The sequence below is a fragment of the Apteryx mantelli genome, chromosome 1 (genome assembly GCF_036417845.1).
Source record: "Apteryx mantelli isolate bAptMan1 chromosome 1, bAptMan1.hap1, whole genome shotgun sequence".
NCBI lineage: Eukaryota > Metazoa > Chordata > Aves > Apterygiformes > Apterygidae > Apteryx > Apteryx mantelli.
In genome coordinates, this window is record NC_089978.1 from 46,908,587 (window position 1) to 46,933,194 (window position 24,608).

General features: G+C 42.1%; 1 protein-coding gene across 3 annotated transcripts in view; it reads right to left on the minus strand.

Annotated features, from left to right (window-relative positions):
- KLF12 (KLF transcription factor 12) overlaps window positions 1–24,608 on the minus strand; it is a 264,581-nt gene that overhangs the window by 128,015 nt on the left and 111,958 nt on the right. For all 3 annotated transcript variants that reach the window (XM_067292737.1, XM_067292730.1, XM_067292762.1), the window contains exon 3: window positions 22,683–22,772. In XM_067292737.1, coding sequence (XP_067148838.1) covers window positions 22,683–22,772 — 90 coding nt within the window. The remainder of the gene's footprint in view (window positions 1–22,682; window positions 22,773–24,608) is intronic.

Genomic DNA, 24,608 nt, shown 5'->3' on the forward strand with positions numbered 1-24,608 from the left:
CGCGTCCTGTCGCTCGGCACCACTGAAAAGAGTCTGGCCCCATCCTCTCGACACCCTCCCTTCACATACTTGTACACATTGATAAGATCTCCTCTCAGCCTTCTCTTCTCCAAGCTAAACAGGCCCAGCTCTCTCAGCCTTTCCTCATAAGAGAGATGCTCCAGTCCCCTAATCATCTTTGTGGCCCTTCGCTGGACTTGCTCCAGTAGTGCCACATCCCTCTTGTACTGGGGAGCCCAGAACTGGACGCAGTACTCCAGATGTGGCCTCACCAGGGCTGAGTAGAGGGGGAGAATCACCTCCCTCCACCTGCTGGCAACACTCTTCCTGATGCACCCCAGGATACCATTGGCCTTCTTGGCCACAAGGGCACATTGCTGCCTCATACTTAACTTGGTGTCCACCAGCACTCCCAGGTCCTTCTCCGCAGAGCTGCTTTCCAGCAGGTCAACCCCCAACCTGTACTGGTGCCGGGGGTTATTCCTCCCCAGGTGCAGGACCCTGCACTTCCCTTTGTTGAATTTCATGAGGTTCCTCTCTGCCCACCTCTCCAGCCTGTCCAAGTCTCTTTGAATGGCAGCAGAGCCCTCTGGCGTATCGGCCACTCCTTCCAGTTTTGTATCGTCAGCAAACTTGCTGAGGGTGCACTCTGTCCCTTCATCCAGGTCATTGATGAAGAAGTTGAACAAGACTGGACCCAGCACTGACCCCTGGGGGACACCACTAGCTACAGGCCTCCAACTAGACTCTGTGCCACTGAGCACAACTCTCTGAGCTCTGCCATTCAGCCAGTTCTCAATCCACCTCACTGTCCACTCATCTAACCCACACTTCCTGAGCTTGTCTATGAGGATGCTATGGGAGACAGTGTCAAAAGCCTTGCTGAAGTCTAGGTAGACAACATCCACTGCTCTCCCCTCATCTACCCAGCCAGTCATTCCATCATAGAAGGCTATCAGATTGGTTAGGCATGATTTCCCCTTGGTGAAGCCATGCTGACTACTCCTGATCACCTTCTTGTCCTCCACATGCGTGGAGATGGCTTCCAGGATGAGCTGCTCCATCACCTTTCCAGGGATGGAGGTGAGGCTGACTGGCCTGTAGTTCCCTGGGTCCTCCTTCTTGCCCTTTTTGAAGACTGGGGCGACATTGGCTTTCTTCCAGTCCTCAGGCACCTCTCCTGTTCTCCATGACCTTGCAAAGATGATGGAGAGTGGCTTAGCAATAATGTCCGCCAGCTCCCTCAGCACTCGTGGGTGCATCCCATCAGGGCCCATGGATTTGTGGGTGTCAAGTTTGCTTAAATGATCTCTAACCCGATCCTCCTCCACCAAGGGAAAGTCTTCCTCTCTCCAGACTTTCTCTCTTGCCTCCAGGGTCTGGGGTTCCTGAGGGCTGGCCTGACCAGTAAAGACTGAAGCAAAGAAGGCATTCAGTAACTCTGCCTTCTCTGCATCCTTCGTCACCAGGGCACCCACCCCATTCAGCAAAGGGCCCACATTTTCCCTAGTCTTCCTCTTGCTGCTGATGTATTTGAAGAAGCCCTTCTTGTTGTCCTTGACATCTCTAGCCAGATTTAATTCCAAACGGGCCTTAGCCTTCCTCGTCGCATCCCTGCATACTCTGACAACATTCCTATATTCATCCCAAGTGGCCTGTCCCCCTTTCCACTTTCTGTATACTTCCTTCTTCTGACTGAGTTTTGCCAGGAGCTCCTTGCTCATCCATGCAGGTCTCCTACCTCCTTTGCTTGACTTCCTACTCATAGGGATGCACCGCTCTTGAGCCTGGAGGAAGTGATGTTTGAATATTAACCAACTCTCTTGAACACTCCTTCCTTCCAGGGCCCTCACCCATGGGATTACTCCAAGTAGGTCCCTGAAGAGGACAAAGTTTGCTCTCCTGAAGTCCACGGTTGCGATCCTACTTGGTGCCCTGCTGCCTCCTCGCAGGATCCTGAACTCCACCATCTCATGGTCACTGCAGCCAAGGCAGCCCCCAACCTTCACATCTTCCACCAGTCCTTCTTTGTTTGTTAGTACCAGGTCCAGCAGCACACCTCTCCTTGTTGGCTCCTCCACCACCTGTGTCAAGAAGTTGTCACCAATGCTCTGCAGGAATCTCCAGGACTGTTTGTGCCTAGCTGTGTTGTCTTTCCAGCAGATATCGGGGTGGTTGAAGTCCCCCATGAGAACCAGGGCCTGGGATCGTGAGGCTACTTCCAGCTGTCTGTAGAAGGCCTCATCAACTTCCTCTTCCTGATCAGGTGGCCTGTAGTAAACACCCACAACAGTGTCACCTCTATTAGCCTGCCCTTTGATCCTTACCCATAAGCTCTTGACTTGCTCTTCATCCACCCCTAGGCACAGCTCAATACATTCCAGTTGCTCTCTCACATAAAGAGCAACTCCGCCACCTCGCTTTCCTGGCCTGTCTTTCCTAAAAAGCACGTAGCCATCCATGACAGCACTCCAGTCATGCGAGCTATCCCACCATGTCTCTGTAATGGCAATGAGATCATGGCCCTGTGACCGCACACACATCTCTAGTTCTTCCTGTTTGTTCCCCATGCTGCGTGCATTGGTGTACAGGCATTTCAGGGAGGTGATCGAGCATGCAGGTTTCCCAGGAGGGCTAAAAGAGGGTCCTCCATAGCCACATCCCATGCGCACTTCCCTGGCTGCATTCACCTGTTGGAGGCATCCTGACTTGAGCAGTCTTTTGCCAACTACCCTGTCACTATAACTCTCCCCTTCCCCCATCTTTCCTAGTTTAAAGCCCTCCTTACCAGGTTGGCCAACCTGTTGGCAAAGACCTGTGTGCCCCGCCTCGTGAGGTGGATCCCATCTCTCGCCATCAGTTGTTGATCTTCAAACAGGGTCCCATGGTCGTAGAAACCAAAACCCTGTTGCCAACACCAGCGGCGCAGCCAGTCGTTAACCTGGAAAGTCCGTCTCCTCCTCCTCTCATCCATCCCCCTCACTGGCAGGATTGAGGAGAAGATGACCTGGGCTCCCAGACCCTTGACCACCATCCCCAGAGCTCTGAAATCCTGCTTGATGGTCTCCAGTTTGCCCTTGGTGTCATTGGCGCCCACATGGAAGAGCAGCAGTGGGTAATAGTCCAAAGCGTGGACAAGCCTTGGCAGTCTTTCCATGACATCTCTCACACGAGCCCCCGGCAGGCCACAAACCTCTCTAGACAAGAGGTCAGGTCGGCAGATAGATGCCTCCGTCCCCTGTAGCAGGGAGTCCCCCACAACAATCACCCGCCGCTTTTTCCGGGTGTTCCGGCAGGGCACAGGGTCTGTTGTCCCGGTTACTTCCCTGGCAGCCATGCCCATCTCCTCCTCATCCTGGAGGGCACTAAACCTGTTCTTCAGCTTCAGGTCTTCAGGAGGAGTAGGAGCCTTTCTCCTCCCACGAGCAGTGACCAGTTTCCAGCCTTCTTCTGTGATGTTATGATGTACCGTTTCACACGGCACAGAGCCCTCTGGCAACTCCACTGCTGCGGGGGGTTGGGACTCCTGGAGCTGTACAGTCTCCGAGAATACCCTGTCTATCTCTTGCTCTGCTTCTCGGATGCTGCGCAGCCTACTGACCTCCTCCCGTAACTCCCTTACCTGACGACACAACTCATCAACAGCAGCACACCTCCTGCGGGAGAGCTGGCTGCCAGCCCAGGCCTCCTGGAGAGGCCCCAAGCACTCCCTGCAGCCTGAGACCTGTAGAGCCGCATCTACTGTCAGAGGGTCAGTCTGGGTCCAAGCCTGTGACGCAGCAACTCCAACAGCCGCTGGGGAACGCGCTGTGCGGCGTGTCACGACCATACTTGAGGAAGTGTACACCACAGGGAACAGAAATGAAGGTCCCTTCGCACGTCCCTTCGCGCGCCCTTCAGCCTTAACTGAAGCAGGACCATAATGAATACATTTATCTGTATCTCATATGAAGATGTTTTTTAGAAAGCTTCAGTTTAGACAGTTTTTGCCTAGAGCAAATTGATAAGTGAATTTTATAAAATATCTATATGAATACACTAATGTGCTACAGATAAACAAAATACTGAGAATAGGAAATGCATAATGGGAACAGTATTTTTATTCATATTGAAGCTCATACTGAAAACCCTGGACACATGCAAGTGTTCAAAACCCAGTAAGCCTTTATGCGGTGTGAAACAGTATCACTGGCCAATCAGTAACTACCTTATTCAAATTAATAATTGATTTTTAAAGCTGATCTGATCAAGTATCCCCTGCAATTAGTTGATGACCTTCAATTTTAAGCCATACCACTGGCACCTAACTGGGCTCTAACCAGCTTAACGCATCACAATTTTGTGCTTGGTGCATCATTTTCAGGTTACTAAGCTGAAGTTACAAAGATGGTGAGTTTCTTCATTCAAGTTCCATTCAAGTTCCTAAGGTACATACTAAAATCATATTAACACTGTATTATTATTCATTAATAATGAAATATATATATAAATATATCACTGTGGACCAAATGAAATTACATCATGGGTCATACCTAGACCTCGAGCTATAGATTCTACTGTTGTTCTTGCAGACAGCAGTAACAGCTGATTCTTTACATACAGAAGAGAAAAAATATATTGTTTGGAGTTTGTTTTTTCTCCACATCTATAAGGAAAAGGATCAGTCATCATGTTTCTTCAGGGTAAACTTGCAAGTGATCTGATCAAGGGCACAGTCAGGTTTTATAATAGCAAACAAAAGTCAGGAGGAGAAACCATTCCTATTTACAGTCTCACTAACTCAAAAATGAACACATCCCATCTATAGAATATCCTGAAGAAGGAAACATGATGTAGATTAAGCTTCCCTCCTCAATCCTATCTTTGAAACTATGTGAAACAAAAGCCTCAGAATGCTTTGGCTTCCTGAAATGTCCTGGGGTAATCAGTAGGGCGTCAAAATAAATAATGATACTCTCATACCATTGTTTTTGCTCAGTCATGCCAGGATGATCTTCCTGTTTCATGTGAGATAATGATGCAATAAATCTTAACAGATCTGTGCCACTGCACTCCTTTTTCACATGACATGCTCCAAGATTTCTCACATACAGATACACCGCCCTTATAAACAAAGGCCTTGATCCTGCAAGTCCTTGTGCAGCTCGAAAGGTTGATGTATTCCGTTCCCAGAAACAGCGGAAGCTACACAGAGGCACCATTAAGGATAAGCATTAGACATAGTTCTCCACAGTGTTTGCAAACTGCCATTTCTTTGCATGCCCAATCCCTCATACTGAGAGAAAAAGCTTTAAAAAAGCAGCAGCAGATTCTGCCATAAAAACAGGGTTGCACAGAAAGCTCTGCATCATTGTAACAAGGGCAGCCCAGGCTGTAGCATGGTTCTGTTATTTCACCTAATGTAACTTAGCAGCCCTTTGCTAGAGTCAATGAAGCTTTGTTCATCCATTCAACACCTGCAAACTGCACGATGAAGCCGAAAGCAGGCGTTTCATCTATGCGGCATGACTAAGAGCATAACCCATGAGTTAGGGTAAGACTCAGCCAACCCAATAGCTTTACTGCCACTGAGAGCTTACTGCCACTCTTCCCCTGTCTCGCACACCCCTTCTGCTTTGAGTCTGCTCTGGCATTTGTCTGGTCCCTCAGAAAGCCAGAATTATTTGTCATTTTTTTCCCCAGGCTACTTTTATGCCAGAGTGGCAATCTGACCTAGCTCACCAACGGGGTCACACAAATGCCACTGACAGCTTGGGGATGACAGTCAAGGAGGCAGGGAAGGGAGAGGGAAAAAGAAAAGAAAGAATAGGACAGCCTTTCCAAACCATAGCGCTCTGTGCCTGACCCAGCTTCTACTAAAATTAATGGTAAGACCGTTACTATGAGGAGCATTAAATCTTATAAAGATTGGTGAGTACCCCTGTTGACCTTCCTCCAACATAAGCCACTGAATACTTTTATTCAGCCAGTTTGCTAAAACAATGGCTTACATTGCCAGAAAAAGCAAAGATCATCACCTAAAACAACAGCTCAGACAGGTGGAAGAAGAATCTCGTTAGCTGGTGCCATAAGGATGCTGCGTCTGTGAGAGGAACAGCAGAAAGAATAGGGAAGTCGGGAGAAAAAGCAGCAGAGAAGCATGAAGCATTTGCACCAGGGCAGTTGCACAGCGGTGTATGGCAGAGGTATCTGGCCAAGCTGGGGCCCAGAAGCAGGCTAGCTGCAGTGGCACAAAACTCAATGGGGGCTAGTTTACCCTGAGATACTCCTTACTAATGCAGTTTGGCTGCTTTCAATACCAGAGCTGGGAGAAGTGCCTGAACTCTAAGACTGGGAGTATTGCCCTGAAAAAAGCTCACCGCCTGAATGCTGCTTTAAGGGCCCTAGAGCTAAAGGATGGAACTGCCTTGCATTGCTAATTCCTCCTGCAATCCACGAATGAATCCAGGATTTCAGATAAAGCTTCACTGTCTTTTTTTTTTTTTTTTAAAGTCAGGAGGTTTTGCAGAGCTACAGCCTAAATGCAAATAAGCACATGCCCAACTTCCAGAACACTTGGCTAATCAGAGTTTAGAAACAAACAGTTATAACAAATGTCAGCGTTAAAATTCTTCTCAGTGTTTTCACATTGTGTTAGAAGAGACAAGAAAGACAGAAAGCAAATATGGTAGTCAGATATTTAAACGGAAGATTCAAAATGCTTATTATGGAAAAAAAGACTTGACGTTGTTGTCTGACTTTATCAGTTGCTCCCAGAAGAATGTGTGCAGTGTTCACGTCAGTGTGCTTTCGTGGGTTTGGTACTGGCACCCAACACCACACCGTATACGAACGCTTCCCAGGTTAACAGATGGGCACAGCAGGATGTGGTAAAGGACAGCACAAAGCTCCTACAGAGATATTCCCAGTGCAGAAATTCATAGGGAGACAGTGATGGTCAATTATTAAAAATAATGTAACCCTTTTTTTCCACAGGGTGTATTTTTTCTTAAAATTCCCACTCAGCAGTTATTCATTACCTTTTTTCTCCTGTTAGAGAAATTACTCTGTTGGCATGGCAACATATTCCCACCCTGAAATTCTCTCCGCGAGCCTCCCTTCAGGTTCAGAAGACTGTGAATATCACTGATCCCTTTTCGCCCTTTCATGCCATTACCGTCCACACCCTGTTCCTTCGAACAGTGTTTTAATTAAATTGCATTTGGCGTCCATGGGTGCATGCAGTCATCTTGTTTTCTGATGAAAGCATTCTGCAATGGAGCTAGGGACTAAGCTGCGGTTCCAGAAGCACGGGTTCAACGTAAAGTGCTACACCTAAACATACAGGGGAACCGGTGTGCATTCAGTTATTGACCTGTTCCATGCATCCTTTGAGATGAAAAATTACTAACTGGGGGAAAAACATTTTTCCTCCTTGAAAATAAGGAAGGCAAGCCCATTACATGCATCATTTTTCAACAGAAAGTTATTTTAGCATAGTATGTACTCAAATAAAGTACATTTGCTGATGTAACTTGCACTCACCATTAACTACTGGATAACAAGCAATAACTTGTATCTTTTTAGAGATTATATGGTTCTAGAAATCATTTGAATGGAATCAAGAAACATTAAAAAATCATGGTACAGAGCCAACGATACACTTTGGCTCCTACATATTTCATAACATCCTCAACTTAATACTAAGATTAAAAATTAGCCTAGAAAGACTTTTTAAAATTCTCTTCTCTTTTACAAAAATCTCTTGTTGAAGATTTAAAGGAAATAGATTTAGTTTTAATAGTAGATTTAAAACAAACTGAAGGATAAACATCACATCTGACGTGTATTACATTAGTCTGCCTTAAAAAGCCAGGAAACTTGATCTGGTTGATTTCTTCCAATTATTTGAAGACTTCTATACATCTCAGTAGCTCTCAAGATTATAATAGCACTTTTTATAGATTTAAGGTTCAGTCCCACATGATGCTCTGGCACCAAGTCAGTGCCATGATTATATAATAACACTTCTTCTGTTCTTAAATATTAAGCAGGTGCTTATCTTCTCTGCTGAACTGGACTTTGAATATTCGGTACTTTTCAAGAACAAGTCCACAGCCTGCCTCCACTGTGGACCAGATGTATCACACTCTGCCAATGTAACTTGGATTTACTTTATTCTGAGCGCTGTTTATTTTTAACTTAATGTTTGCAGACAGGAACTTACCGATATCAATGTTAGAGAAGTGAAAGTGCTTTTCCATAATCCATTTAAACATACCAAATTTCTGGATAAACCTGCTGTCTTATTTTTCAGTCTTTGTGAATTATTTGATCATATTCTCTCAACAGTAAGGTTCCAATCTAGTCAGTGAAAGCAGATAAAACTCAAGGAGTACTCCTGGGTAGGCTAGAAACACTTAGGTAGTTTAAAACCAGGAGTAAATTAATGCTTAGGCATTCAATACTAACAACATGCTTATTTATTTTATGTTTACAACTGTCTTAAATTTGTCATTTATCACATCAGTATTCTAAATGGTTATTTAGAAAAAAAATTAAGTGCACTACATGTTCCAAGTAAGTCATTCAGGCTGAATCCATTTAAGAAAACGAATGTGTATAGAAATGGAGGAAAACTAAACTAGAGTTTCGATGAGCCAAACTATGTACCATTTTCCAGGAGCTAAGATAAGTAACACATACCTTCCCACTCCAGATTCCTTTTTAGTTTATACTGCAAAAACAAATATTATTTAGAAGCCAAGAAGAATTGTCTTGGCTTCTGTTCTATCTCTATCTGCTGTTTTTAAGCTTTCTAGCTCAAAAATCAATAATGCTTTCTTTGCCATGTTTACATGGCATGTTTTAACTTGCAGATCATATGGAATAGTGGATGCTGCAGATTTAACAGTTTATACCTATGCGCTAAACTAGATATGTGAAACAACCTGAATTTAGAAAGAAAAACACTTAAAAAAAATTTTCCCCTAAGGAATCCTCTCCGAGCTCTGATTTAGAAGACGGCCCCATGCATGTCTGAATCAGCACAGCTCAAGGAATAGTTAACTGTAGACAGGGAGCTTCCCAAACCAATGTTTTGCCATAAAAATCATAGTGCAGAGCACTACTCCTACCTGCACAGGGGTTTTTTTTAAACCCATAAGTCATTAATGATGTTAGTACTTTACCTGTTTTGATTCAACAATGTATAGAGATATCTGAACACAAGCTCTAAGTATGCTACTAAACATAAGGTTGTCACATGAGGTTACTAAACCACATTGTTCCACAATACACAGTAGTCACAGGAATAAAAAATATTTCGCATTTCACTATGTTCTGAATGCCACAGCTTCTGTTCTCTCCAGAAACAGATAGCTTTTACAATGATCCCTAAAAATCCATCAATCTGGACTACTGTGACAAATGGGAAGATAAATCAAGGATCTATCACGGAGAACACTCTGCCACCTCTATCTATATCATTACATCTTACGTTCTTACTCCAGTCTCAGCATGGCAGTAGGAGGTACAAATTTAAGGTTTTACAGGTCAAAACCCACACCACAACCTCCAGATATTGAGCTCAAAGAATAGTAGCAACATGCAATACTAAACATAAAATCTTTTAAAAGACAAAATCATGAGTGGCCCCCAGTCTGCAGACTGACAGACACTGGAGATAGTATCAAAAGTAGTATTACTGCAAGCTAGCTTTATTCTTAAAGTTTCCTTAGGCAGATGCTACTCTAGTTGCTAATATATGGGAGAGAAGAACCTGTCATCCAATCCACTATGGTCATTCTTATATTTTCATACAGCCTCATACAGACTAAACCAAAACGGTCACTATTGCATGAGGAAGGAAAAACAGATTGAGGCTGTGGTAATCAATGGTAGCTTTGGCATAATGACCTTGAAGTAGTGGAGTTCAAGACCTGAGGAGAGTGAGGAAAGACAATAACAGAGACACCGTCCAGATCCTGGACTACAGGAGAGCAGATACTTTCAGAGAACTTGTATGCAGAATCCCATGACAGGCAGCTCTGAAGAGCCAAACTGTCAGATCTTTATAAACAGCATAATTGAAATGCAGGACTAGTCCAACCCAATACTCAAAAAAGCAGGCAGATGTGTCAGGAGATCAATATGGCTAACATGGAAGACATGAAGGATCTCTACTGCAAAAAGGCAGTATAGTAGGAGGTGGAAGTAGGGACAGACTACAAAGGATGAACATAGAAACCCTGCCTAGGCAGGCAGCAATGGTGTCAGGAAAGCCAGAGCTCAGCTGGAGTTCAGGCTTGCAGGGGGTGTCAAAGGCAACAACAACAGCTTCTACCACTACATTAGTAGTAAAGGGCTGGGCAAAAAAAAATGTATGCCTGTGGCTGAATGGGGTCTGAGATTTAGTGACAGGAAGACTGGTGGAGGCTGAGGCACTCAGTGCCTTCTGTGCCTCAGCCTCCACCAGCAAGACCTTCTCCCAGGCCTCTGTACTTAGAGGCAGGGTTCAAGGAGCAAAGGAGCCAGCACCTGTGGATGAGGCTCCAGTCAGGGATTACTTGAGAGGACTTGACCCACACAAGTCCACGGGACCCAACGGGCTGCATCCACGGGTGCTGAGAGAGCTGGTCAATGTCCTTTCAGCACGTTCTCTATCATGTTTGAAAGGTCATGGAGACTGTGGGAGATCCCTAATGACTAGAAGGCAGCAAGCGTCGCACCCATCTTCACAGAAGTCCGAAAGGGTGATCTGGGGAACTACAGGCTGGTCAGCCTCCCTTCAGTCCTTGGAAAAATCATGGAGCGAGTCCTCAGGGAAGACACTTCCGTGCCCGTTGAAGGAGGTGCCTGGGAACAGTGAGCATGGATTCACCACAGACAAATCATGCTTGGCCCACCTGATTGTCATCTGCAACAAAATGACATTATCATCTGGAGGGGTGCACAATCAGAGGGGCAAAAAAACAGTTGGATGATCGGGCTCAGAGGGTTGTTACTCATGCCCTGTCTTCAGGGCAGTAACAAGAAGAGTACGGCAGGGGTCTGCCCTGGGACCTGTCCTGTTCAACATCATTACCAGGAACGCAGTGCACTCCCAGCATGTTTGCAGATAACACCAAATGGGGGGCCCAGTCAATACACCCAAGGGCAGGGCTGTCACCCAGAGGGACCTTGACAGGCAGGAGGAAGGTGCCAACAGCAACCTCATGATACTTAATGAGAACAAATGCAAAGTCCTGCTTCCAGGAAGGAAGATCCCCTGACAGGGATACAGGCTGGGGACTGACAGGCTGGGGAGCAGCTCTGCAGAAAAGGCTTTGCGGTTGTAGGGTCAGCGAGATGAACTTGAGCTGGTAGTGTGCCCTGGTGTCAAAGACAGCAAGAGACTGCAGGGGAACTAATCATCAGGCTCCCATTAGCTAGGGGGAAGTCAGGAATGAAAGAGAACCAGGATCTTCACAGTGGTATAGGACAGGAGGATGAGAGACAGTGGATATAAGTTGAAATGAGAAAGTTTTTGACTGGATATAAAAAGAAACTTTTCCCCTGTGAGGACAGTCATGCAGCAGAGCAGGTTGCCCAGAGAGGTTCTGCAGTCTCTGTTCTTGGAGTTTTTCAAGACCCACCCGGACAAAGCCCTGAGCCACCTGATCTGATCTCAGAGCTGCCCCTGCTTTGAGCAGGAGGTTGGACTGGAAACCTCCTGAGAACCTTTCCAGCCCTAATTAGCCAGTGATCCTATGAACTGTATACACATCATATTTATATTCAGACTATTCTCAGTTTCTGTCATATGACCAAAATATGTTGTCACAAAACACTTGTATTATAAAATCAGTAATAAATTGTCTAGTAGGCTATAGGATATTATATAATTGCATTATGAATCATTTGATCTAGCTAATGGTACCCATTCCTATCTTTCCCTCACACAGTAAAAAGTTGTCCCCCTCACCAAGAATTCCCTGTTCTACAATACAAAACAGAAGTTTACGATTATGCTTCTATTGGAGTACACCTGTCTGATCACAAACAGCTGTACAGTATTAAAAGAGCAAAGCAGAGAAACCCAGCAAAGAGGACCAGGAAGCATTTGGAGTTATTCAGGCACACAGTGCTTAAGAACTGTCAAGCCAGAATATGACTAGGCTGTATCCAAACCATCTATCTGGCAGAAAGCAATCAAAAAAAAACATCAGACAGAATGTGGCAAATGATGTGAAAGGGCTTCTACAGAATTAAAAACATAACCCAGAGTATCCGTAATGCAGACAGCAGAGGGTGATGCTGCTGTCTTTCAAGGGCAAACTGGTGCAAATACTAGGAAATTCCCCAGTAACTTTCACCTACACCAACAACACAAGCTCCACAAACAGAATCAGACATGAAGATCAAAGCTGAAGTCAGTGCCTCAGTATTAATATTGATCTCTAGTGTATATTATGAAATTAAGAAACAGATACTGGACACAAGCCTACAAATGCTGTAGCTGTCTGAAGAGATGGGACTGAGATGACAGTGACGTGCATCTGTGCCGGCATTCCCTAAAGGAAGCCAAAAGTCGAGGTGTTCAGAAGAGGCAGGGCTGGTTGGAGTGATCTGACAACACTGCACCACAACGGTTGCCAGCCTTTTCAGTGAGCAAGCCTCACGTGAGAAGATCCACCGTCCTCCCTCGGGTGCGTCGCTGGGCCCAGCTTGCCTCCGCCTGCCTACCTGAAAGAGTCGTGACTCCTTTGCAGGACCAGGATCCAGGGGCTGGCCTAGACGCACATCAGGTGGCCCCGCGTGGAGATGGCACAGGTCTCGCTGTGCTCGGTGCTTCATTCCTAACGTGCTTGTGCAACAGTCTCACTGGCTGAGAAGCAGAGAGAATGACCTGCAAAAGCAGGAAAGGACCAAAGCCTTCTTTCCTTCTTGTTAGCTTTTTCTGTAATTCCTATGATTTTCTGACACACTGAAGCGATGCAACCAACAATAACATTTGTAAAAGAATGCCTGTGAAAGCAGATGTGCCTAAATAACAGTTTATTAAATACTCATCCTCCCAGCATGAAATAAAGGGGGGAAAAAATCAAGAAAACAAGATCCTTAAAGTAATTTATGTAAGGGCTCATCTCCACAGAGAGAAATAAGGAAAAAAGCCAATAATGATAAAAAATATATAGCTCCTTCAGTACTTCCCAGCAGGATACAGAGCAAGAGTAAAATATACATTAAAAAGACTATAATGCAACCTCAAATAGAAAAAAGAGTTAAAGAACACCAACAAAAAAATGAAAACAAGAAGTAATCTTGTCTCGTAACAAAAAATAACAATTAAAATAATTTTGGTAATAGCATAAGATAGTGGAGTTTGTATCATGCTGCTGAAATGCTCCATGATATTATAAATTATTGAATTAGATTGGCCCATGTTTATTTTTCTTAAGCTAGCTAGTATATACAAATAATAATAATGTACACTTATATAGTACTTTTCACTTCAAGCATCTCAATGTCCTTAAAGAAATAAAGTATAGCAATTATCCAAGTGAGAAACAGAAATACAGAGGGATTTCGCTTCACACTGAGTCAACACAAAGGGAAAGGACTAGAGCCCAATCACTTTTTGCTTCCATTCTGAACATACCAACAGGTTCTGCTGATCGAAATACAGATCATCAAAATGAAGTGGCTACTCTAATGAGCATTATAAACAAATACCTGTGAGTAAAACAAAACAAAATGTAGTGATTAACTCTTTTAGGTGCAAAATGACTAGAAGATTTTGTGATTCACAATTATTTCACTGCAATGTTTCAGTGGAAACCATTCCCAATAAAGAACTCTGAATGAGTAGGAAGTTACCATGCATCAGCAGATGTGCATTACCTACCTCCATGCATAATCACACACAATGGTGGTAAGTGTGAGGCAGTTCAAGGTAGCTTTCTTGTTAATAAAACAGGGATTACCTATCTCACCTTTATTGATTTCTTCTTATGAACACACGGACTACATTCTTTTGGAGCCTATTAAATTTCTTTTCAGCTGCAGCCTGAATTAAACTTGAGATGCCATACCAAATAAGTTAAAAGACAGGAAAAGTACCTGCTTTTTAGATGCCAATAATTGTTTTGTATGAAGTATAAAATCACATTACTGTATTTTATAACTGTATTGCACTGCTACACAAAAGAGAAGAGACCTGTGTTCAGTTCTAATGTAGAAGTGTAACAAAATTTTAGAGTATAGTGCTATGTATCAATTCCACTCTTTTGAGTACAGCAATACTCTCATGGCAGGATGAAAAGATCAAAAAACTGTATATCACTGTTTCCCAAAACTACATCAAAATGAAGTGAAGTCATACATGTCGGATTCCCAAATGGAATGTAACATAGAGCACATGCAAGCGTCACTAGAACCAGGGTTATCAGGGGAAGGGGTATAAGGGTAGATGTTTGAGTTGAAAATTTTTCAAACCAATTTTTTGATATTTTCAACTATTTTTAAGGCACCATCAGAAATGCTGACCTTTCATACTTCAAAAAAGTGCCTATAAAATGAACTCCTTTCAACCAAAAATATGGAATAAGAAATTCAGAGTAAAAGACAGGTATATAGCTTGGATGTTCCCTACTTCTTGTTCTTTCTAGCTAGAGTTTCTCGGCTGAATATATCTTCCATGAGGCCATGAAAATCCCACCATAAGCCTCTGGTAACTGAGCAAGCTGAGAGGTCATGCATTATCAAAAATGTGGACTGTCCTCAAGGTGAGCCCACAAAATAATTGAAAGGGGACAGAAGTCAGCCAAACTACAATCTAATGACACACTCAGATACTATTCTCAAATCAAAGGGTCGACCTTCCTTCTCCCAAAGTCAACATTTCTTAGAGTCCATATAAACACACAAAGTTATCAGGTCATACATTTTATGCATATGATACATTGCATAACAATGATTTAAGCACAGAACCATAACAGTATTCAGTTGTGCTGATTTATGGGTAAAATCACACATTTGCTTTTGAAACTCTCCCCAGCCTGGTATATATAATCTTATACCTACCCTCTACCAAATACATCCTCATAAAATCTCCTTTCTATATGTGAAATCATTTTATTGGTTGTCCTTCTATCATGATATAGTCCTCTTTCTGTCTTGTTAGTGTTTCTTAAACGTGAGCTGTTTGGAGCAGAGACCTTGCTTTGCTTCACTCATTTTCAGCTTGCTATTACATTCTTTGTGTGTATGATCATTGTTATCTAAAGATGTCCATTAAAAGGGTGTCTAAACACACTTTCAACTAGTTAAACTAGGGATATCCAGGGATTGTCCTTTTATTCTTTATTTGTACCATGCCCAGCACAATGGAGTCCACATCCACAACTGAAAACCCTACATGTTACTACAACACAAACAATAAACAATACTAGATAGAAAAAGGACTATATTCCCTGCAGTGCTCTCTAACGGCTGACTTAACTGCCTAGAAAAGGAAAGCAATGGCAGACAGCGGACAGTAAATTAAGTCTCAGAGGATCTGGGATCCTTCTCTTACTGAGAATTTTAGACAGCCTCATACATCTTACAACCCCACCTGCAGTTTTATATCTGTAAACTTGGTTAACTTGGCAAAAAGGCTGCCTGGCAAGTGTGATAGAGAGTAAGTGAGTATGCTGAGCTGTTTAAGCAATCATTTCATATTAGTCCTAAACATATTACCCTTCTATAGCACTTTTGAGTCTGATCCTGTGGAAAAAAATCCCAAACAAATAAACTGCACTCACAAACATGGTGCTAAAAATCCTTAGTTCTTTTCTGTATGAGGGGAAGGATTGACTTCAAAAGGAATAAGAAATATGTGCAACATTGGAAATATGGAGTATTCAGTCTTTAGGGACAAGTCTGTAAGACAAAAGACAGCACTGCACAGATCTCCCCAAACAGGTTGGCTTGGGTCCCAGAAGCCCTAAAGCTGTCTCTGGAGGTAGTTTCAGGTGCAGTTAATCAGCTCTAACTACAGGTCTTTGACAAAAGGTGCACCCAGGATCTTCTTCCCACCCTTCCTCTATCCATACATACGATTTTGCAATAGTGTGGCTGCCAGGATGTATACAGTAATTTCTTTTCTCACCAGTTGACCCAACTCACCCTGGTGTTACACAGTCACTAGCAAGGGATACAGCAAGAATGCCAGACCAAGAGCAAAGGTGCAGGAGATGGCTACCTTTTATGTAGCATGTGAACTGCCACCTAACATGAAATAGCACCTGCAATATTTTTCACCTTGTTGTGCTTCACTTGGCTAATTAATCCAGCTGATGTAGCTATGATGCTTCTGGGCTGTAAGCATATTCCTAGGCATATCGCTGCTGTAACCTATAGGTGCATCTCCTTGTGAGGAGCCAGTTTAGATATGTCTCATGCAGCATTGCATCACACCCTGTAGATATGTCCTAACTGGTCTTTGGGAACAGATCTTGAGCTCTTTCTGAAGATCATCATCTATTTATGGCACTGTAGAGTAATGAATCATATTGGCTGTATTTCTAACACCGCAGTAACATTCCCGGAGTATTGCCTATTGTAAGATGAAGGAAAATAACAGAAAGCAAGAAGGGCTAGCGTCTGTGCAGAAGGGAATGATACATGTACACTGTCCATATGTTGGCTGTTTTCCCAGAGCAGTAGAGCTAAACATGAAGTATCATTTCAGAAACATCAACAAAAAAAATTAGAACTACTTGGGTAAAGCAGAGATTCACAAATTACAATTGGAAATAATAAAAGTATGTTTTCTTCTAATAACACAAAGAGTGTATGCAAGCCAAAAGAATCAACATAAAACAATTTCCAATACAGTCAAAGGAGCAAGTTCTGCTACCGCAACTACTCTCAATGGCATTTCAATAGGCATTTTTGGAAATCTTTGAAAATAAAATGGACTTAATTACCTGGGCTGAAGTGGAACTGACACATTTATGCATATAACAACATAGGCATGCATAGCATTCTGCAGACAGGAGATGACAAGATAATTTGGCTACAGAGGAAATACACGAGAGAACAATATTGGCTTGTTAGAAGGTTTCGTCATTTTAGTCATTCTTTTCATAATTCAGCCATGGTCAGACATGGGAATGGAGATGGATCAAGCAGAAGCAGGACTGGATTCAGAATAAAATATGTAATCTTCAAGTAATAATTTAAAGGAAGGCAATGAAGTCACAGGAATGGACAAGATTACAGATCTGGAAAAAAAAAGCTGCTGAAAACTGTAAGTACATTATTCTCTGTCTTAGAGGATTAATTGGGGGACCTACTCAAAAGCTTCAAAAAGGTGGCAAAAATACAAATCACACCAATATTTTGTTTTATATTGTAAAATACTCCCACATAAAACACAGAGCAAGTATGATGGAGTACTTGGGACACTTATTGCTAATCACGTAGCTTCATCAGAGTGTGGTGCATCTAGAAATGCAAAAAAACCCCTGCCTTTTAACAAAGACCTATGGCCTGACTCTGGAAATACTTAAGGAAGTAAAACTTCATGTGTTTGAGCAGGTCAGAGACATTTACAGATTTTTAGGAACTGGGCCACATCAGCTGCAATGACCAACAAGACTTTCATACTTCATATTGAAGCCAGTCAACACTTTACATCCTATCTTATTGTTCGGAGCCACCAGCTAGTAAATTCATTGGACACTCTGTATTAACATTTGAATTAGTCCTTCATACATTTCAGTAAGAAGGAGTATTTATTTTCACAACATTTTTTGGCACAACCAAAGAATAAATATTTTTTCCTGCTGGAGTACTTTATCTTCACCTATACCAGGAGGGACCCCCTTCTTGATATTCTTCTCTGAAGCTGGTTATCAACATACAAAAATTTATTGCAGACCAAAAGATCCAAAGCAGTAGGTCACTGGAGAATATTAAATGATAAGCAAATTCACATTTCTAAAGTAATTCTACCAATTTATTAGCAATGCTAGCTCCTGTTCCACAGTAGGGGAGGTAATAACAAAGCCTTGTTAAAGGGCAATGCGATATCTTTTACGTAATGGCTTTTTTCATTTGTGATAAAGTCATTAAAGCAGCACTGTATCTTCTTGAGGCCTCAAACAATAGTCTGCATTAAATCTCCTGTGCAAAAATAAGGACAGTAGTTCACCAGAAAAATAAGCATCTGTTCTGGCTAATGGTGATGGCCTTCTAAAAATCATTAAACTGTTCTAAATTGGTGATGATACAACAAAGCAGAACTGTTTAACTTTTTTCAAAGCAAAAAAAATCCATTTCCCTTGTAAATACTTCTTTGTTCCAAATTTGTCCAATAACCTATATCTTATATGGCATGTTTCTCTTTATGAAGCTGCCTAATTTCCATTCTCCCACAATCATCAGGCTTGAATTTAATATTTTTTAAACTCAGGTTGGTAAAAGTTTGAATTCACTCCAGTGATGCAGGCTGTAGCTCTTGGGTCCTGCCTACCTCTCTGTAGTCACAGATTTGAAGGAAAGCTAAGCCTGGTGCTTCAGGCATAGCTGAAATACAGGCTTGAACTCCAATTTCTTGTCAGTCTAAACTAGAAACTTGTCTATTTTGCAGTGGGAGTGGCTCGTACAGCTTCGTTCTCCAAGGCCAATCCCAAAATTTCAGCTGAATTACACTTGCTTCTTTTGCTTATTCCTTCTCCTGTGTTTTAAATCCACATTTGCTTGTTCCACATATGCAACGCTTCTGCAGCATTAGGAGAGAGATGTTATTTAAGAATTTTTTTTAAAACTGCTTTTCAGAGATATCAGCCCAGATCTGAACACAATGTAAGATCGGGTGAATCATGATACAAAACAAAACCAAACAATCTCCTAGCAAGGAAATCAAAGGTCCTGGAGCTCAAAGCAGAGATGATGGGGAAGTTGATTGAGAACAGCATTGCCTACACTTATTCTAGCAAGCAAAAAGAGTGAGAATCCCAGCAGGAAACACAAAAACAACACCAGAATAATGGATTGATTGCCTAGCCTGGTATCAAAAATACATCAGAAAATGTCAGTCGGTTCATGAATTTGCTCTGCTCTCAGTTCCAGCTACATCCTGGGAGCTCTCTATTAGCCAGGCAGTCAGTGGACAACACCAGGTGAGGAGCAGGTTACCAACGCAGCACACAGACAATGGATGTCTAATTTTATGAAGTGCACATGGTCCTATGGTGCCTATTTCACCACAGTCATATACCACCAAAGGTAACTGGAGAATCAGCTTAAGGTAATGGCTGGTTCTATTTATATTAGGATTTTTTTTTTCTTCTTGTGCTTCTATCTTGGGGGAGAAGGGGTATAAGGAAGGGGAGTGCTATTTCTTTTTGTGCTTTTTATTCCTATGTTGTCACGTGACTAATGACCACTGGTCATTTTACATAGGTTGCTAACTAGTGATATTTTCTACTACTTAAGTCAATAGCCTGCTGGGTTACTGGTTCACAAACAATAAGGAGAGATGCATGAATTTCAAGAAAAGCTTTTAATGAAGTCCCAGGCTAAACGTGCTGTGTTAACTAGTAAACTCATGAAATTTTGAAACAAACTGAATCCCTGCAGTACAAAAGGACTCAAATGCCATGGTCATGATATCTGCTGAAGTAATCCACCCAGACAGCATTTCACACTTAATGCCACTATGATAACTCACATTTGAAGCAAGGATGTAGGCATTTAGCTTACTTCCCTCGTGGTCTTGGAGTCAAACCCAAAATCACAGCAATACCTTCTGGCTGAGGCTCTTTGCCAGTAATCCAGCACTGGTGCCAACTGATCCAGAGAAAATCTCTGCACTTTTGCTTCCAGTACGTTGACATCATAGAAACATGAAGGGGACTGGGCACACTGGCCCCCCAGCAGATTTTAGGCAGTACCAGCCTGCCTTCAGTCCTCCAAGTGCACACTATTGCCTCCACACAGCTGTGCAGTATGCAGCTGAACTCTCCTCCATGCATTGCTCTCTCATCAGGCAAACACTTTGTGAGCCAGCACAACATGTTGGAGATCCCAAATAACACCGGATGCACGCAAGCCCAAACAATATCCACATGCAAAACCTGAGCTGTCACAGAAAATACTGTATTTCTGGAATACTCCTGCAGTAAGGCCCTTTCTGTGAATCCCACCTTGGAGTTTATGAATCACAAGCTACAGTTAATCAAGGCACAACTAATGAGAAAACACCTTTTCTGGTTGATAAATGTGTGCACCCTGTTGGGCAGTTTTCAGCGTCGCTGCAAGAAGTCAGAAGGCACATATCCCTGAAACCTACAACTAATTTAATCCTAATTAGTAATAAAGCAGTAACTACTTTGTAAACATCCATCACCGTAACACAGAGGACCTGCCAAGACAGGACTGCTTAGCCATCAACACGTAGCAGTGACACACAATTCCCAAGGAGGTAATCCCTTCAGGATCTCCTAACCATGAACAAAATTTTCTCATTTCAAAAGCCTTAAGCCACGTCTCATTTTTGCCATTGCAACATAAAACCAATAACAGATACAAGCAGAAACAGTGAAACACAGCTGTCTTCCTACAGGTTTGCAACGAGTTTGCCTAGTCTTCTCCGGTGTTAAGCATCTCAAACAATGGCAGTTTGGCCACTATCCTCAGAAGACTCGGAACAGTTTTGCAAAACGTTCTTAGTAAAAATCCATAATAAAAATATCTCCCTGCATACTCTGTGAAGTGCAATGGAGGTGCAACTCTAAGGCCTTCAGGACACTATAGTAACATAAACAGCTATTTCAAATTCATAATATTTGGCTCATACTTTAATTCCCATTCCATTCTTCCCAGTTATGATATTCATCTTCCCAAATAGCTTCACTTCTTCGGTAATCACAGCCTTCAAACACTTGTCCCTGTTATGTCTATAACATCTACATATTCAAAACAGTCTCTAAAGCACATGCTAAACATCTGTTTCAACCACCTTTTTCTCTACAGTTTAAGTTGTTTCTGGAAAATTGCCATCATAATGGCCAGTTCCTCTGTTAGTGAACTGGAGAATTCATTTTGTATTTATTGATTGTTCCCTAATGAAGAGTCATAAAGGTGCCAAAGACTCCTGACCAGACACTCCTTAATTAGTAGCAAAGCACATAAAATCTCAAATTAACAGAGCTCTTTGTCCAAAGTCTCAGTCATTGGAAAAGAGAGAGATGATATAATTTTCTACTTACATTTTTTACTTACATTTTTTACTTATGTAAAATTTTGTTAGAAAAAAAGTAAATTAAAAGAATTGTATAAATTGTTCATTTCCTTCCAGTTTCTAAGACACCAAATAGGTCCTCCAGCATCAAATCACACTTTACTAAAGTACAGATTCTTCTTCAAGGATCCTGCAATATGCGTCACATATAGAATGTATTTTAAACTAGACAAAAGCACCCAGAAGTTATTAAAAATTACCTCTGAAGGATCTGTCTTCTCATCATTGTGTTTCATACAATGGTCTTACATTTTTTTGTTCCCTCAAACTATGCTGTTTTGGTGTATCTGTCGTGGGTACTCACTTTCAAGAAGGCAGAGAGATGAGTAAGAACTCCACTAAATGTCAGGTTTTCTCTGCTACAGCCTCAAGAACATTCTGAGTAACTGGACTCTTCTTGCAAGTCTTTCAGATTAAGTCATCCTGAAAGTTTAATCCCCTCTCTTCCATATCATTTAAATTCTAAATCAAATAGTTGAGAAAACAGCAGGAAGGAGAATAGCTAACAGAAGTAGGCAAAAGCCCATCCCTAAACAGCAATAGCACTGCTTCTCCTATTACACACTCTGCTTATTGGAAGCACCTGCCTTCAGAGCACTGAGGTGGCTTGAATTCTTCTGCACAATATAAAATGTGCACAAGGAAAAAAAAAGAATCTATTTGTGATAATACGGAACCTCTTCTTATTATCACTTATACTTGAGGCAGCATCTCCATTAAAAACAGATCCTGTCATGGTAATCTACAATCTCTGACTTAATTATTACCACATATAAAACAAAATACCCCTCAGCAAGTTTGAAAACTCAGTATTCTGTTTTCCTAAAATCTATTACTCCAGCACTGAACACTTGCTCTGCAAAAAAATTCAAAATCCATTTCACAATCTCTGTCCTGTATTCAGCAGTCTCCGAGATACTAGCTGAAGTTTCTACCCCTCTTACCATAATCACAAGCATCTATATTCCACAAGGAAAAGGACAGTTTCGACAAAACAGAAAACGGAGTAGAAAAAGTGTCTGAAGGATTAAAAAAAAAAAAAAAAAAAAAAAACACAAGGCAAATATCCAAGCAGGCAAAATAGCATAAATACATATGTGTCTTAGTAGACATATGAATTCGATTTCTTTGCCGTAACCCATTATTCTTTCTGCTTTTTTAAACTGCACCCTTTTTGTAATTGTAAAATTACATCATAGAAAGCATCTGCATTATCCCAGATAATTTCTTTATGTCTTCCATAGTTTTATTTTGTGCTCCCAACAGATGAGACTAGATGTTCATTGATATCTTTCCCAAGAAAGTGAGCTCCAAAATGGTAACAGAGAAAACGACAATGCAATAGGAGGGATAAGTAACCACGGAGAAGTCTGGAAATGGTCAGCAGCATGCTGAAGAGTCAAGTGACACAGAAGCCTCTGCTTACCCCTTGCTCAGATTCCAGCAGTTCTGTTTTGACTCTGACTGCCGGCATCCCATCAAGCATTAACATTCTGTTTTCAAGGGCGCTGATGTCCTAAGTAAAAAAAGGAAAAGGTTAATAAAAAAAAGAGATGAAAAATATTTGGTTTAATTCATTAATTAACCTCTACAGTAATGTAGCAGTAAGGTAAGTTTCTTTTAACTAATATGAAGTTAAGTGAAGTTAACAAAGATGTTGTGATATTAGCTTGAACAGCTTGGTGAGAATGAAGACGTTTCCTCACTCAAGCCAGAATTTAACCTTATGAATCAAAACATCCCAGTCAGTAGCACAGAAGTATGAAGACGTCACAGTTATTTTTCAAGTAGGGAAACTACAGTACATATATGTTTTAAGTGACTCATCCAAAGCCACTTATCTGTGGCCCTGTCTGAAATGCAGCACTTGACACTGAAAACTTACCTCCACTCTAATGATTACTCTTTAGTCCTCAATAACTGCAGTGCAATGGAAAAAACACTTTGTGTGTTTCACTGGCAGCAGATCTGTTTGATACAGTATGGTGCCTCTATTCATAAGGAATAAGGTGTTCATAACCACGTTTCTACAAAAAAGAATTGTTTGATTTTTCAGGGAATGTTATGACAGTGTGAAAGATAGGACTAACTCTACCACAGCATCTTGAAAAAGTTTCAGAAAGAAAAAAAAATCTTTTCATGGCTACTTCAGTGGAATTTTAAGAAAAATGGTCTGTCCTAGTGGAACTTCTGAAATACATTTTAGAGTGCTTAAATTATTTTAAACATTTCTATTTTTCCAATTAATGCACCTCGTCCCACCATCTTCATTTTCAGTGTTGCAGCAACTGCTTTTTCTTGTATATTGTGTTCCTTTTTTTTCCTTTGCTTTTTCCCTTTTCCCTAATTTAAATAACTTATGCTAAAAAAGAGGAAAAACAATTCTCCCATTCTGCAACACGGTGCCAGGGGCAGAGCAACTAACCTTTTTAAAACTCCCATTGGCCTCACTTGGAGCCCATGTGTTAAAGCACACAGAGCTAGGGTTTGATAACACAGGACAGGCAGGAACATGACAGTAAAGCAGCCAGCAAAAGGAAAAAGACTATATTGCCTCTCATCCTTCTAATAGAATAGTTGATAAAAAGTTATAAAAGCTTAAGTTTTTATGAAATTCCAGACCAAACAACTCATTTTCAGCTGAACATTTCTATGTTCAAACACGGAAAAATGAAGGCAAGTCAACCTGTTACGATGTCCCATTCCGCGTTAATGTTTCCCCTGTTTACCTAGTGTACTTTAGCTTGCCACGACAGAGAGCAAGCAAGAAAAAAAAAAACATTTTAACATCTTTTCTGCAATTCATTTTGCACACCTTGACTTTATTAGGCGTTTGAGGTGGCGGGATGGTGAAAGAGGGACTACGATACCACAAAACAGCTCGGCGAAACTGTTCCCAACTTTAAATTCCTCTTCCCAGCAAGGGTGGCGTGTTGTTTACTTGTCAGGAAGGGAGCTCCTGTCCCAGGGCGTCAGCGCACTCGCTGCACTCGAGTGGTTTGGCGGCGGATTCGCCGCGGCGGATTCGGGTGGAGCCACAGCAGGAGCCAGCCTGGCATTTCCAAGCTCTGCGCCCTCATTCTGCAAAGCAAGGAAGTCTCCTTCCTTCCTTGATTTATAAGCAGCGCAGTCGAGTTTTACAGCAAGATCAGGAACATACCGTAATAAAGCATCCCTGAGGCTGTTGAGCTTGTAGACAAAGAAGGATGAGCTGGTATTGCTTCATATCCCCGAGGAGGTCTTACCCAAATGAAAAAAGGGAAGAGGCTGCCTCCTGCACAGGAGGCACAAGCAGGAGGAAGGGGGGAAGACAAAGAGCGATTCAGGAAAGGCAGGTTTAATGAACTGTTCG